The following is a 17,592-nucleotide window of genomic DNA, read 5'->3' on the forward strand; positions in this document are numbered from 1 at the left end:
GTGTAAAGAAAGGCAATTCCTAGCCAAATGCCCTGAGTGAAAACAATTCCAGCATAAACGGTTAGCTGTCACTAATTCTCGACGCTTACTAGAGGACAAACTGGCAAATCTGTTGCACCGGAATAAAAAATGCCTTTCTGAGCATGCTGCACATGTTGGTGGATCAGTTGTGGCTGCATTCGCTACCAAATTATAAGCTTTCTTCGGCTGAGCACCGGCCACCTTGGTTGCTGGCGGACGGAAACTTTGTGGTTCTTCTTCAGAAACAATTGTTCTTAGCATCATTGCCCTTGCATAAAGAAAATCAACTAATTCTTGATAGGTAACATCCCTGAGGTCACTGGTCTTTTCTTCCCAGGCACGAAGAGTCGTACAATCTAGCTTATAGCTTAAGAGGTTTACTAGCGGCGTATCCCAATATCCTACAGGCTCGCCAAGTTTTGCCATGGCCTTCACATGGCGTTCGAAGTCATCGGTCAGTGTGTGCAAATCTTTAGAAGATTCCTTCTGTAGTCGAGGGAGATCGTATAGTGCTTTGAAAAGTTGTCGCTTCAAAAATCGTTGGTTGTCGTACCGCTTCAGCAACGCTTCCCACGTAGTCGCATAGTTGTCTGCCTCAATATTTACACACTCAAAGGGTTTTTTAGCATCGCCCTCTAAAGACTGCAAAAGGTATTGTAGCTTTGCTACGGCTGGGACATCCATGTTCAAATGCACCATGGATTTGAAAGTATCTCGAAAAGACAACCAACGCGAGAAATCTCCGTCGAATTTGGGGAGATCGATTTTTGGCAATCTTAGGTGATAGACAGGCGCATTTGAGGGAATTATAGGTACAACTGGCACTGCACAACTCGCCCTAGCCTCCAATCTGTTCATCAAAAACGCCTTGACTTCACAAAATCGTTCCTCAATCGTCGACCGCTCCGCCAGATGCATATCGAGTCTATCTGGCCCATCCCACTTCTCCAGTACAGTTTGGGATTTCTGGAACTGTTCGTAAATTCGATCCACTAAGTCCTGTCTGACTTGAAGACGTCCAGCATCTTGATCTGGGTTGAAATCTTTTGCAAATTTCTCAACATCAGCTAAATTAGTTAGAACAGCTTTGCGGCGAATCTTCGCATCCTCGACCCGCTCATCAGATTTGGCTTTCGGCATTTGGGAGTCACTTCACTTGCTACCACCACTATGACGAATCGAAAACACAGCACAATGCGAAAACGAAATCCTTCCCGAACCGGTGTGCTTGTGTCTTGGAAACGCGACGGCGGAAGTGCAAATCAATCGTTCGATAATATCCTTCCCGTCGCGGATTTGCACTTCAACACGGCGAAGAATGACACAGTCGCACGATTTAATCCTTCCCGTCGCGGGTGTCAGACTTGTTTACGAAACCGAGAACTGTGTTTAAAAAACGTTGAATTATCCTTCTCGGCGCGACACAGTTCTTGCGCGAAGACTGCCACCTACTTACTTCCAATAGCAGAACAGATACGAGGTTTATTCACTACTCGAATGCAAAAATATCGGCAGGGCATCAATTATAAGTTTTCAAATTTTTGCTGACCGGTGTAAAAAAGCACCAACATAACAAAAGGCCAGAATCAATTCTTACAGCGAATTTCTGTTTGCTTCTTTATGTACTTATTCGTCTGTAGAATACAATATACAGCAAGCAACAACGGCATACAAAATGGCTTGGTTTGATGTAAGTGGCGCGAAGAACGACGAAAATGGTGTACTCACCGCTACCTTCCTGTCGGCAAAATTCCTCCGATCCGGACGAAGGACCAATATTAACGCTCAAGGTAGCTTACCGATTCGGTTGATCGGAGGGTTTACTTGTCACCCACTGACGAACAGGAGCCTCAGTAGCACACCATGGATAGAGGAGGAAATCCACCAGTCGACCAGATCTTCGCTCGATGTAATCAGCCCTTTTTGATCCTGTTTGTGGTATTCCAGTTCCCTTGCTTCGCTGCACACAGGGTTCTTCTCGGGTTTGCCTTCGGACAGGTTATCGAAAGATTCCAGGTGAATCTTGCCACTACGCTTTATTTTTGCACTGATTTTTTAACTTTGTACAGACTATCGAGAGAATACAATTAGATGATGTTGACACTGCCAGAACTTTATTCAACTGATTTATGTTTGTTTACTTTTCGTTTTTCAGCTGACACGTGAGTTACCGTTCACTCAATTAGTTTTCGTAACTCACTTTATGCTGTTTTAGATTCTAGGGGTGTTCGTGTTTTTTGTTTGTTTTCAGGTTACAATGGTAAGTCTATAGGTAAGTATATAATTTTGAATCTTTGTCATTTCAGGTAGCTTAACTAGTGGATGATGTTACTTTTGGATACAGCATGTAAAAGGTTAAAAAGAACTTTAAACATCGGGTTTGGTCACAAACACTATTCTTAAGATTCCTTTTTTGCAAACATGACAAGCAGCTAAGTATTTCATAAAATAAGTTCTAACCATTTCGAGATAAAAAATAAATAAATCCATCGACAAGTATTTCAAAATGACAGACTTTGCTTGCTAGAACTCTTAAACGTTATATGAACTAAAAAATTCCCTGGCTATGCAAAGCAGTTTTTTGAGATTTTTAATTCTCATCCTGCGGTTACATAGCTCTTAAATAAGCAGTCAAAAACGAAAAAATTAAAAAAAATTTTGAAACAAAAACTATTGTTCATAGTTTTATCTTTTTTGGGTACAAGTTTGGTTTCTGCTTTGTTCACATGAATTGTACGGCAAGAATCAAGGAATATTTTGCATTCAAAGTTATGGGAGGTGTTAAAAGTTAAGAATTTGAAATTTTCGTACAAAACTTGCAGCGGTCTAGCATACATATTTTATTTTAGATTGTTCAAGTTTTGGGCGTAATTTAGCAGCCTTTTTAACCAGGAATTCTCGGGTTCTTGAGAAAAATTGCATAGATATTTATATGGTGAGCCATGTTCTAAAGTATTTTAGTAAAGAAGTATTTTTTTCTTGAAACATATCTTTATACAATTGTTAGGAATTAAACCAATCAAATAGACAATTTTAAAATCTTCGTAAACAAAATCGCATAACTAGCAAATCCGACAAATGGTGAACTTCGCAGATTTTGATCTCAGGAACCTGATCAAAATATATTTTCATTCAATTACAAAGTTGATTTTTGGAAATTTCAGCAATTTTCAAAAATTTATTTTCAGTTTTAGTTTTGTTTTTTCGATTCTCAAATGGAAACAAAACAATTTTGCATAATTTGGCATGCAACCATCATTTCCATTCAAATGTTTGAATACGCTAGCCTTACGCTTAGATTGCCAAAAATTTTCAGGACGTATCCGGTCCGGACAAATCCGTTCAATTCAAAACATTCAAAAATTCAGTATTCAAAAATTTTGCAGAATCCGGGCATTTGATTGAAAAATAAATGACCAAAAATCCGAGCAATACCAGGGAAATTTTTTTTCGAAACCCGGAAACAACTCCCCAAAAATTAAAAAAAAGAAAATTGAAAAACATGTTCTTTCATCAAAATTTATTGACCGATTTTGAATCATATTTAAGGCTTCCAAAAAACCTTCCATGATTATTTTCGAAAAACTTGCTAACAAAATCGTTTTGGAGGTATAAATAAAAAAAATTCACAACATAATTTGGTTTTTTTTTATTTGCCAAATAAAGTGAATTATTCTGGCAAAAAGGTTTTCAATGAAAATCGGGCAACCGGACTGGACCGAACTGTTTCCAAATTTTGTATTAAATATCCGGGCAATCTGGCAACCTTATTCAAATACAAATGTAAAAAAATTGCGCCATTTATCGGAAAAAATATCTATTAAGGGAAAAATCTTATATCGTCATCACATTACTGATTTCAATTTTAATAAATATAAGCTTACCATATACAAACAAATTAATTTGTTATGCATATGCATTAAATTTTAAGCCAAGCAAAGATAATGTAAAAAATTCTTTCATTTTTTCTTGAACTCGAAAATTACAGATATTTTAAACAGAATATGATGTTGTATTTTAAACTTAAAAGATACCATCACGAATCGCTCCTTAAACTGAAACTGAAACAATGTGCTAGCATCATTTTTACGGTTTTCAAACGTTTATGGGAAATATTTCATGAATCAACCACACAAAAATGTGTTTTTATAGTTGATGTTCCAACTTGAAGGCGGTTGAAAGTAATTGAAAAAGTAAGAGCTTTCACAAACTTCAAGAATTTTTTTTGCCAATGTTTAATAAGTCAACAAATTCATTGGCTATGCAAAGCAGTCTTTTATTTTGCAATTTTTCATTTTCATCCTGCGGCTGAACAGCTTTTGAATGAATAGTCGAAAACGCTCAATAAAAATTTATCTTGAAAGCATTTTTTTGCATAACATCGAATATCTTTTTTGTGGTAAAAGTTAGGTTCAAGGTTTGTTCACATAATATGTACTGCAAGAATCAAGGAATATTAAAAATCCAAAAATATTTTTTTATAACTTTCAGTACATCTCTGGCGATTTCCCACACAAATTTCTATACCAAATTAAAACTCGTTGCGCTAACTAAGGACTGAAATAATGGCTTACAATTTTTTTTGCTATTTTTATACAAAGCTAGCAGTGATCTAATGTACAAGTTCCGAATAGGGTAATTGGTTTTCAAGAAAAGATCGATTCACAAATAAACAGTCCTGAATACGATCTTTTTGAAAAAAAATCGGAGCTTGAAGGTCGATCTATTCCATTTTTAACAATTGTGGATAGTATTTTGTTTAAAAAAAAGATAAAAAAATTTATATGAAATTTCCAACAAATTTCAAACTTACGAATTTGTTTTCGAATGCCCTAATGTACTATGTATATCGAAACTTGTAGACAAAAAATCAACAAAAGACTATCTTATTCTGAGTAACGATTTTGACAACAGCCTAATGAATGCCACTGTTAAGAATAAATCAGTACTCAAAATTGTAACTTGATATCTAAATTGATTCTTGATAACTTGATATCTTCTACAAGAAAAAAAAAATCGAAAAATCGATTCGAAAATAAAACAATCTGCCGATTTTTCCCAGACTCAAGAATCGAACCAAAAAATTGAAAACCCGAATATAAAAGGTCGATTTTCGAGGGGTCACAGAAACGAAAAACCAAGATCTACAAATCCTTTTTTCACAAGCACTTAATAAAGCACTCTTTATATTTCAACTAAATCAGTGGATTTGAGAATCAGATTTTTCAGGTAAATTCTTAGTTTTATCGATTTTAGTTTTTTGGCAGTTACTTTTTAACCATATTTGGTTGCTTCACAGTGAAACACATCCTCACCGTGTGTCCACAATTCTACACCACTCGACAAACAAGTGGCCTAGCATCAAATATGCGAGAGATTCTCAGCAACTGTCCCCAAGAAGAATCCAAATTAGTTAGCTTCCTCCGCGAAGCCGGATTAATCTACAAAATATAGAGGACTACCACGAAGCATGACCCTATTGGGTTAACCAACCAATCGAATCGAGGAAGAATGATCCTAACGGGTTAAACTCCTATAAAAAAAGAAAAAAAAATTGGTTTCTCGAAGCTATAGAGCTATAACACAAGGCAACAAAATTCAAAGTTTTCCGAGGTGCAATGAACTTAAGAACTGATTAGGACTAATTTGAGGGTGCTGATTCCAACTTTTCAATTAGTTTTTTTTTCTAGCAGCTTTTTCTAGTTTTAGAAATAACTTTGGAAAATGGATAAAAATTCATTTAATCAATTTGTGCACTTGTGCAACAAAGATTTGGAAATGAAAGGTTTTCATTCAATGATCAATTTTCCCGAAGATCTCGAGAAATTTCGAATTAAGAGAATGAAAGTTATACAACTTCTCAAATTGTTTATTTTATCCAATTTTGCAAAATACGGCAAATTTGACGATATATTTTAAAAGAAATTTTGAAACAAATTGAATTTTAGATATTTCTTAAACCAACCATTTCAATCGTTTTTCAGTCTTCAACCAATCTTTTAAATGAGTTCTTATCTTTAATATCAAATACTCTAAGACTTTCTTCAGTGGTGTCAGAAATAGTTAAAATTTTATCTATTTTAACTTCTAAAAATTGTGGATTTTTTTTTAATCTCGCTATATACCTCTAATTCGATAATGTCTATGCAAAATCTAAATGTTGAGTTTTGGTTATAGGTTTGTTGGCTTATCAGTTATCAATGATCAGTTTTACTCAAAATCGAACAATATAAAAATTTCCAAACGCCATATCCCGAAAACAAGAGCAAAATCTTCCAAAAACAGCTATTAAAGTATAGTCACCAAGAATGCCGTTCCCTAGTGTAATCGCATGAATGTCTATCTTCATAATATGTTTCAAAGATTACGTGCTACACGATATTCCATGCATTTGAAGAAGAGTTGGAATTTCGATTGCTTTCGGCAAAATTTGAAGGTAGTCATTATAAAACTATCAAAAAAGAAATTTTAATATATTGTACGCACACATGCAAAAATATGACGAAACCATGTATATTTCTCTAATGTGTCACGTTTGCTTTTGAAGAATCGCGATAAATTTTCGTTCAATATTTTTTGATTAAAGTTTCTAAGCTAATGGTTTTACCAGCTTTGGTTTACTGGTCAAGTGTTTTTGGTGAGTAATTCAAAACTTTTCAATCATTTTTTGTTCAATTTCAAACACAACATGTTTCTGATGGCAGGTTTTGAAATCCATTGTAGAATGAAATTGATTTTCACATTATGACACCATGATAGAAAAAAAAATCATAGAAGGCATTAAATTCGAAGATCAGAATGAACATTCGCTACTATTTTCAGAGCTTAAATCACTGGAAAAATGTGGTCCCTTGGAGCATTCTTTGACAATCTGTGGATTTTCTCATTACAAAACGACGTTTTTATTGAATGTTATAAATCTTTTTTTTCCTATAAATTTAAGGAAGGGGGATTCTACGGGAGGTGAGGGATTTCTAGCGATGAAAGTCTTATCTATATATTTACTTTTGATTCTCAACTCATAAATTTGAGTTGCTTTGTGCCGAATAAAGATTGTGGAATAAATTTCAAACAGATAATTATAATAGGAAGTTTGAAATTTGTTCTACAATATTTGATTTTTTCGCATTTAAGATCTTAAACTATTTAAAGTGAAAATAAACTAAAAGAAAGAACTTTCCGACTTACCTTCCGAATGAACCGGATGGCCCCCTTGTGTTGATTGGTCAGCGCTACACACCTTGGTTCCTCGTCTTCATCTGTCAGGTGTTGGCCAGATGTTGTTGACAGCCAGCAGGAGGTGACAGTAGGTGTGTTCAATGGCACAAATCATCGTTTATGGAAGAATGGTTCCGGTCGATTTCGGCAACATTTCACCGGCGCCGATTCAGCGTGATGTCATCGATGGTTGTCATTATGATTTTTTTTTCACATTTCGTTTTCGGTGACAGGAAGGACACATCGTTTCGTTCAAGGCCGAACGAAAACCATTGATGGTGGTTGTAATGGTTTGACGAAGGTTTGGTATTTATTGAGAAAGGAAAGAAAACGGAAACGAACGTTAGAAATTAAATTACTGTCCGGGGAAACATCGAACTGTACATATCGACAACGAAACGTATCTAGATTAAACCTAATTTATTGCTTTACAGGAAGTCTAGAAAACTAGGCCGGAGAGGACATTTTTCGCTTATGGTTTACGGTCTTACACACACCCATACGAAAATGAACTTTCTCTCGTACGTACAAAGCCACACAAACACACACACTCACGCAACATTCGTAGAAATGGGTCGGCAAAGACAAATTTATGACTTTATTAAGCTTTGGTCTCTCAGCTCACGTCCTACCGATGGCAAAATATTTCCGATGGTCTCTGTCGAGATGAAAAACGACGGAAGTGGAATTTTTATTTTCATCGACGATGCTGTTGAATTATTTTTATCGCTCTCTCTGGTTAGATTAATTCAATTTTACGCTTCAACAGATTGTTGGATTTCAGCTTTCACCGAGTGGGAATTCACTTCCAATTAAACTTTTACTACTAATAATGAGTTTTTAAATCAACACATGTTTGTACCGACAGAGACCAAAGTTTAAAAACAAAGCGAAAAATGACCCCTCACGGATTTGCCAATTGCTGCTCATTCTAAAATCTGCTCGGATTGCTTGGAATTACTTAAAAAGAGTTGTTTTTTTTTTAATTTTTGGGAGGTGGTTGCATTTGCTTTTACTGGTATGGTATTCTATGGTTTCGAAAAAATGAAAACATTAAGGCCGACTTCAAAACATTGCCTATCTCTGTACACATCTATTGGGTCTATAGTTTTCAATTCGGAAGGAAGAATGGCGAGGTTCAAATCAAACATAAAAACAATCTAAATTGCATCAGTACTGCCAATCGGAAAACACACAACGAAAAAAAAAACGATCCGGACATTCCGAAATCTGTGTGGGTGGGTGTGAGGGGAATGTGTGGGTTATTTTTAATCATTTTTTTTTATTATCTCAAAGTGAAGGTGGGGTAGCAAACTATCAACTGTGTAGTTTTTAGTCATTAATCAAACTATTTTGAAGGGGAGGGAGTCTCAAACACGCACACAAACGCACCAGAGTGAAGTTGGTGTGGATCCCTGTCGCTTGAAGGGATTTGAAGACAATTTTTTCTGTTGGTTGTCTGTGGTGGGATGCTGTGATTTGTTATTATTTGATTTCTAAAATACTAACACAGATTGAACTTGATTTTGATTTTTTTGTGTTCACTTTTTGAATGCTACTGGAAAAACTGACATATAAACATGCAGTCGAACAACGGTTGTTTTTTTTTTTTAATTTTCATTCTCAAAGCATAGTTATGCGTTTATACTAACATCACATTCGGGACGAAACAAAACACGTAAACACTACCGAAATCATGCATAAACAAACATGTGCAAATTTGTTGTTTCTTTTGAGGAGGGGTGAAAGTTTGTGCTTCTTTTTTCTCTGCTTTCAGCCAAACTGTTTTGCGTTGCTGCCTTTTGAGTGGAAATTTTTTGGATCTCCGTAGTTTGTTTTGCCGTTTGATGATTGGGGGAAACAAAAGCTTGAATTTTGAGAAGCTTGGGTGCGATGGAAAGTTTTTTTTAAAGTCTGTTTTCCTGAAAATCATTTTTTAAGTTTACAATATGTTTCAGATGAGCTTTCCGGAAATATATTTGATGTAAATTTAATAGATATAACTTTAAAAAATCATATGATTGTGTATGAAATATTCAAAAAATTTGAAAAAAAAAATACAATTTTAAATTCTAAACTTTCAAACTTTAAAAAGAGATTGAAGAATTTTCATATTATAGTACGAGAACTTAAAATTCCAGATGCCAAATTCTGGATTCTTCTATCTTCAGTCAATATTCCGGATTCATGGATTCTAAATTCAAGTTTGATTACCTAATTTATTTGCCATAATGGTTAAAGGTGATGTCCTAGAATCTAGAACCTAGAATCTAGAATCTAGAATCTAGAATCTAGAATCTAGAATCAAGAATCTAGAATCTAGAATCTAGAATCTAGAATCTAGAATCTAGAATCTAGAACCTAGAATCTAGAATCTAGAATCTAGAATCTAGAATCTAGAATCTAGAATCTAGAATCTAGAATCTAGAATCTAGAATCTAGAATCTAGAATCTAGAATCTAGAATCTAAAATCTAGAATCTAGAATCTAGAATCTAGAATTTAGAATCTAGAATCTAGAATCGAGAATATAGAATCTAGAATCTTGAATCTAGAATCTAGAAACTAGAAACTAGAAACTAGAATCGAGAATCTAGAATCAAGAATTTAGAATCTAGAATCTAGAATCTAGAATCTAGAATCTAGAATCTAGAATCTAGAATCTGGAATCTAGAACATAGAAACTAGAATCTATAATCTAGAATCTAGAATCTAAAATCTAGAATCTAGCATTAAGAATCTAGAATCTAGAATCTAGAATCTAGATTCCAGAATCTAGAATCTAGAATCGAGAATCTAGAATTAAGTATCTAGAATCTAGAATCTAGAATCTAGAATCTAGAATCAAGTATCTAGAATCAAAGTTCTATAATCTAGGATGTAGAATCTAGAATCTAGAATCTAGAATCTAGAATCAAGAATCTAGAATCAGAATCAAGAATCTAGAATCTAGAATCTAGAATCGAGAATCTAGAATCTAGAATTAAGTATCGAGAATCTAGAATCTTGAATCAAGTATCTGGAATCAAAGTTCTATAATCTAGGATGTAGAATGTAGAATCTTGAATCTAGAATCTAGAATCTTGAATCTAGAATCTAGAATATAGAATCTAGAATCTTGAATTAAGAATCTAGAATCGAGAATCTAGAATATAAAATCCCGAATCTAGAATCTAGAATCTGAAATCTAGAATCTAGAAACTTGAATCTAGAATTTAGAATCTAGAATCTAGAATCATGAATCTAGGATTTAGAATCTAGAATCTTGAAACTAGAATCTAGAAACTAGAATCTAGAATCTAGAATTAAGTATCGAGAATCTAGAATCTTGAATCAAGTATCTGGAACCAAAGTTCTATAATCTAGGATGTAGAATGTAGAATCTTGAATCTAGAATCTAGAATCTTGAATCTAGAATCTAAGGTGATTTTTAATACGGTAATACGGTTTCTTCGAAATAGTTCTTGTGAGGTGATGAAACTATGACGAATGTTGTTATCGGCGGATTGGTCAACGAGTGTAAGTAAATGTTGTTGTTCCGCTCTAAGTTTTCTGAGTTTCAGAAAAGCATCTTCGATTTCAATGTTAAGAATGGTTTTCTGAAATTTTGTCACGCACCGTTGTAATTTCCAGGTAAGTGGGCTACGATCTTCTAGAAGAAGGAACAGGCACTTAAAATTGTTTTGGATGTGTGTTGGAAAAACTCCGTTTCGGCGACACGATATCAGGAAATTCTTTCGAGTTGTGATACTAGCCATTTTTCGGTTCCAATCGGCATAATCTTTGAAGTGTTTTTTGACTGTGTTCCCGTATTCTATCTCGATGCTATTGAAAAATCCCGCCATGATTAATTTACGATGTTTTTTTAACGACTGTTACTTGAATTTAAGGTGATTTTTTCGGCTTTCAGTCAGTTCAAATAGCAAAAACGACTATTTATTTAACGTTCCAACGTTTCAATCCATATAGGATCGTCATCAGGGACTGTAAAATTTATTGTGTGTAAGCAAAATTTCAAAAAGTCTTCACAAAATTAACCGATTCTTACCTAAAATGTGTCGTATTTCTTGTCAGGTTTGATTCGGCTGATCGGGTAAAGCTGTCATTTGTGTCTGTTACAATATTTTGTGATTAATTTGTGAATCTAGTGTTTTTGTAGTGCTGTTCGACTTACTGTGTAAAATCCGTACTTCCTCCTATTTTCTGGATTATATTTCCGCAGCATCGATTTTCCACAGTCACTACTTTTCACTTTTTGTTTTGGTTTGATCTGTTACAACTAGTCTGTGCTATTGTTTTCTGAGTGTTGTTGGATTTGTGTTTCTGTGTTGGTGGTTTTATGTTTTTGGTTTATTTTTCGTATGTGTTGGATGGTTTTAAAAATGTTTGCGTATGATGTATGTATGTTTTCGGTGTCTTTTTTTAGGTTTATTGCGTGTTTTGTTGTTTTAATGTGGCAACTCTCCAGAATCAACAATTTGTTTTCGTTGTCACATCTGTCGATGATATCGACCATCCAACCATCCAACACATACGAAAAATAAACCAAAAACATAAAACCACCAACACAGAAACACAAATCCAACAACACTCAGAAAACAATAGCACAGACTAGTTGTAACAGATCAAACCAAAACAAAAAGTGAAAAGTAGTGACTGTGGAAAATCGATGCTGCGGAAATATAATCCAGAAAATAGGAGGAAGTACGGATTTTACACAGTAAGTCGAACAGCACTACAAAAACACTAGATTCACAAATTAATCACAAAATATTGTAACAGACACAAATGACAGCTTTACCCGATCAGCCGAATCAAACCTGACAAGAAATACGACACATTTTAGGTAAGAATCGGTTAATTTTGTGAAGACTTTTTGAAATTTTGCTTACACACAATAAATTTTACAGTCCCTGATGACGATCCTATATGGATTGAAACGTTGGAACGTTAAATAAATAGTCGTTTTTGCTATTTGAACTGACTGAAAGCCGAAAAAATCACCTTAAATTCAAGTAACAGTCGTTAAAAAAACATCGTAAATTAATCATGGCGGGATTTTTCAATAGCATCGAGATAGAATACGGGAACACAGTCAAAAAACACTTCAAAGATTATGCCGATTGGAACCGAAAAATGGCTAGTATCACAACTCGAAAGAATTTCCTGATATCGTGTCGCCGAAACGGAGTTTTTCCAACACACATCCAAAACAATTTTAAGTGCCTGTTCCTTCTTCTAGAAGATCGTAGCCCACTTACCTGGAAATTACAACGGTGCGTGACAAAATTTCAGAAAACCATTCTTAACATTGAAATCGAAGATGCTTTTCTGAAACTCAGAAAACTTAGAGCGGAACAACAACATTTACTTACACTCGTTGACCAATCCGCCGATAACAACATTCGTCATAGTTTCATCACCTCACAAGAACTATTTCGAAGAAACCGTATTACAAAAATATCAGCAACCACAAATGCAAAATTACACCGATTAATGTTACGATCATTTAATGAAAACAAACACCAGATGCCCACGGAAAATGAAAAGGCACTTCATAATGCATCAAATGCAACATTGCCAAAAGAAGTTGAACTTTTCTTAAGTTTGGGACCAAAATTTGCACTCCCATACACTTCACTAGCTGAAACCCCGTTTTTCCACCTGATAGCCGACGTAGAACAAATCATCCGAACAAACAACAACCCCGACGTACAAGAAAGCACTCGTTGCAAAGTCGTTAATAACATCCAAAACTTTATTAACAAACAACAAAACAACGGATATGATGATCACCGACTTAAACTTTTTAAAACAGCAGAAACCAAAACTAAACAGTTCTTTAAAACTAATAACACACTGTTAGCCCTCAAAGCTGATAAAGGGAACAAAACTGTCCTAATGGAACGAGAAATGTACGACACAAAAATGAAACAACTGCTTAGCGACGAAACAACTTATCAAATTATAAAAAGAGATCCAACCTCAGGCTTCCAAACGAAAAACAATGACCTTGTAAAACGTTTGGAACAGCTGAGCCTCTTGGACAAAAAAAGAGCAGTTAAGCTACGTACATACAAAGCTGTGTGCCCTAAAATATACGGCCAGCCTAAAGCCCACAAAGCAGGACTACCCCTGCGCCCAGTCGTCCCATGCATGACAGCACCCACCTACCAGTTATCTAAATTCGTAGGAAACATTTTACAGCAATCAATTACATCCAAATACTCAATTAAGAACTCGTTTGAGTTTTGCGATTATGTTAAAACTATCACAGTGCCCGATGGACACTTGATGGTTTCATTTGACGTCGTGGCTCTGTTCACCTCTATACCAATAGAGCTTGTACGGAAAAGCGTGATTGCTAATTGGGATCGCATCACCGTTCATACTCCCATTTGCCTCGATCTATTTATAGAAACTATCGAGTTCTGTGTGAACAGTAGTTTCTTTTGCTTCAACCAGACTTACTACAAGCAAAAAACAGGCCTAGCTATGGGAAGCCCCATTGCTTCTCCCATCGCAGAAATTGTGGTTGATGATTTGTATGGATCATCTGTTCGACATCGACAAAGCGGATATCATCGACAGATGTGACAACGAAAACAAATTGTTGATTCTGGAGAGTTGCCACATTAAAACAACAAAACACGCAATAAACATAAAAAAAGACACCGAAAACATACATACATCATACGCAAACATTTTTAAAACCATCCAACACATACGAAAAATAAACCAAAAACATAAAACCACCAACACAGAAACACAAATCCAACAACACTCAGAAAACAATAGCACAGACTAGTTGTAACAGATCAAACCAAAACAAAAAGTGAAAAGTAGTGACTGTGGAAAATCGATGCTGCGGAAATATAATCCAGAAAATAGGAGGAAGTACGGATTTTACACAGTAAGTCGAACAGCACTACAAAAACACTAGATTCACAAATTAATCACAAAATATTGTAACAGACACAAATGACAGCTTTACCCGATCAGCCGAATCAAACCTGACAAGAAATACGACACATTTTAGGTAAGAATCGGTTAATTTTGTGAAGACTTTTTGAAATTTTGCTTACACACAATAAATTTTACAGTCCCTGATGACGATCCTATATGGATTGAAACGTTGGAACGTTAAATAAATAGTCGTTTTTGCTATTTGAACTGACTGAAAGCCGAAAAAATCACCTTAAATTCAAGTAACAGTCGTTAAAAAAACATCGGGAATCTAGAATCTAGAATCTAGAATCTAGAATCTAGAATCTAGAATCTAGAATCTAGAATCTAGAATCTAGAATCTAGAATCTAGAATCTAGAATCTAGAATCTAGAATTTAGAATCTAGAATCTAGAATCTAGAAACTAGAATTTAGAATCTAGAATCTAGAATCTAGATTCAAGAATCTAGAATCAAGAATCTAGAATCTTGAATCAAAAATCTAGAATCAAGAATCTACAATCTGGAATCTAGAATCTAGAATCTAGAATCAAGAATATGAAATCTAGAATTGAGGATATACAATTTAGAATCAAGAATCTAGAATCTTGAATCAAGAATCTAGGATCAACAATCAATAACCATCAATTTTCAATCGACAATCTAGAAATTGGAATCTGGAATCTAGAATCTGAATTCCAGATTAATGATTCTGGATTCCAGATCCTAGATGCTTTAATCTTTATTCTTTTTTTTATTCTAGATTCTAGATCTTTGATTATAGATTCTAGATTCTAGATTCAAGATTCAAGAATCAAGATTCAAGATTCAAGATTCAAGATTCAAGATTCAAGATTAAAGATTCAAGATTCAAGATTCTAGAATCTAGATTCTAGATTCTAGATTCTACATTCTAGATTCTAGATTTTAGATTCTAGATTCTAGATTCTAGATTTTGGATTCTAGATTCTAAATTCTAGATTCCAGATTCTAGATTCTAGATTCTTGATTCTAGATTCTAGATTCTAGATTCTAGATTCTAGATTCTAGATTCTAGATTCTAGATTCTTGATTCTAGATACTAGATTCAAGATTCTAGATTCAAGATTTTAGATTATAGATTTTAGATTCTATATTGTAGATTCCAGATTATAGATTCTAGATTCTTGATTCTAGATTTAAGAATCTAGATTCTAAATTCTAGATTCTAGATTCTTAATTCCAGATTCTATATTCTAGATTCTAGATTCCATATTCCAGATTCTAGATTCTAGTTTCTAGATTCTAGATTCTAGATTCTAGATTCTAGATTCTAGATTCTAGATTCTAGATTCTAGATTCTAGATTCTAGATTCTAGATTCTAGATTCTAGATTCTAGATTCTAGATTCTAGATTCTAGATTCTAGATTCAAGATTCTAGTTTCAAGATTCTAGATTCTAGATTCAAGATTCTAGATTCTAGACCCTTGATTCCAGATTCTAGATTCTAGATTCTAGATTCTAGATTCTAGATTTTAGATTCTAGATTCTAGATCCTAGATTCTAGATTCTAGATTCTAGATTCTTGATTCTAGGTTCTAGATTATGGATTCTTGATTCTAGATTCAGATACTACCCAAGTAACCAAAAGTTCCATAAAACAGGCTCTTAGAAGCTTACTCAGCTTTGTTTAACGAATGAATAGCATTCTACTCAGCCTTAAATTTAAGTTCTTATCGACACTTTCAAAGTCCATAGTTGAAGCTGAGTAGAAGGCTATTCAGCCTCCACACGAGACCTCGAAAAATAAAAATTAATGAAAAAAGAATCATACTTTTCCTTGCTTTGGATTGTTAGACTTATTTATTCTAATTTAATATTGCTTCAACTGAGAATGAGTTTTATACTCACTTGAAAAATTTGCATGCTTGAAGATTTGAACCTGAACCAACGAGGTGAAAACTGAGCACGCTACCTCTGTACCATGGCTAATTCTTAGATTGCTGTTATTTTAAACATCAATATAAATGAAACTTAGAATTATCGCTTTTTCAAAGCAGGCGATATTAAAAAATGTAAACATTCGTATCTATTCACCAAAGGATATAATTTTTTTTCCAAAATAAACTAGGAGGAATCAAAATTATTCGTGAGTAGTTTTATTTTTTAATTTTTTTTAAATTTTTTTTCTAACTATCTATGTATATCCAATTTTAGTTAAAAAATGGAGAGCGCTTTCATGTGATTGCTCATCAAGGTTTTTCCCAATCATGACAATCAAGATTTGCGGAACTGTTTCAAATATAGAAAAGGATTAGAGAAAGTTAGAGTCAAGTTCATCCTTTTGAAGAACATATTGCTAACAGCTGCGAAAAGCTTCCGTCGATACTAGCCGGTAATAAATTTGCTCTAGGTGCTGGAGGTTTTCCAGCTTCAGCTGTAATAATAACTTCGCAATAAAAAAATAAAGGAAATCGGATTGTAAACGAGGAGATGTGTTTTTTTTCAATTTGTTAGATATGAATATTGTGAAAATAAAATAAAAGTGAAATATATGTTAGATTTAAGCCATCTATCCATTTTGATTACAACAGTGGATTTATTTGAATGTTTAATTCATTGTTCGCATTTTCGTAGCTCTGATATTTTGTTATCCACTCTTGGGCAAAATCTTAACACTAACGTTTGCATGAAGTTCTATAGAAGTTCCTCATGGAACCAAAAAGTTCGTATCAAGTTCTGCATGGAACCAAAAAGTTCGTAAGAAGTTCTGTATGGAACCAAAAAATTCGTTAAAAGTTCGTAACGAAGCACGATAAGCCAAATTGAATCCTGGATTTTTTAAGGTACTTGCAACGCACAAAAACGTTCTATGCTACTTGTTTAGACTTTTTATGTTCGTTCAGAATCCCAAAACATGCACTTATTTTCATTTCTCTCGAGTACCTTTTATCCAGCCAAATGTGAACTTTTGATGCACAGAATTAAGTATCTATGCGACTTTTGGTTACTTGGGTAGATTTAAGATTCCAGATCCAAGATTCTAGATTCTAGAATTTAGATGCTTTTTTCTAGATTCTTGATTCTCGATTCTAGATTCTAGACTCTAGATTCTAGATTCTGGATTCTAGATTCTAGATTCTAGATTCTAGATTCTAGATTCTAGATTCTAGATTCTTGATTCTAGATTTCAGATTCTAGATTTTAGATTCTAGATTCTAAATTCTAGATTCTAGATTTTCAATTCCAGATTCTACATTCTAGATTTTCAATTCCAGATTCTATATTCTTGATTCTAGATTCCAGATTCTTGATTGTAGTTTCTAAATTCTAGGTTCTAGATTCTAGATTCCAGATTTTAGATTCTAGATTCTAGATTCTAGATTTCAGATTCTAGATTTTTGATTCTAGATTCTAATTTCTAGATTC

General features: G+C 34.1%; 1 protein-coding gene across 14 annotated transcripts in view; it reads right to left on the reverse strand.

Moving 5' to 3' along the window:
* Positions 1-17,592, reverse strand: part of LOC129751553 (potassium voltage-gated channel subfamily KQT member 1-like) — a 705,179-nt gene that overhangs the window by 165,040 nt on the left and 522,547 nt on the right. For all 14 annotated transcript variants that reach the window (XM_055747130.1, XM_055747121.1, XM_055747116.1 and 11 more), the window contains one exon: positions 7,210-7,280. In XM_055747130.1, the coding sequence (XP_055603105.1) occupies positions 7,210-7,280 (71 nt within the window). The remainder of the gene's footprint in view (positions 1-7,209; positions 7,281-17,592) is intronic.

This window comes from Uranotaenia lowii, chromosome 3 (assembly GCF_029784155.1).
Source record: "Uranotaenia lowii strain MFRU-FL chromosome 3, ASM2978415v1, whole genome shotgun sequence".
NCBI lineage: Eukaryota > Metazoa > Arthropoda > Insecta > Diptera > Culicidae > Uranotaenia > Uranotaenia lowii.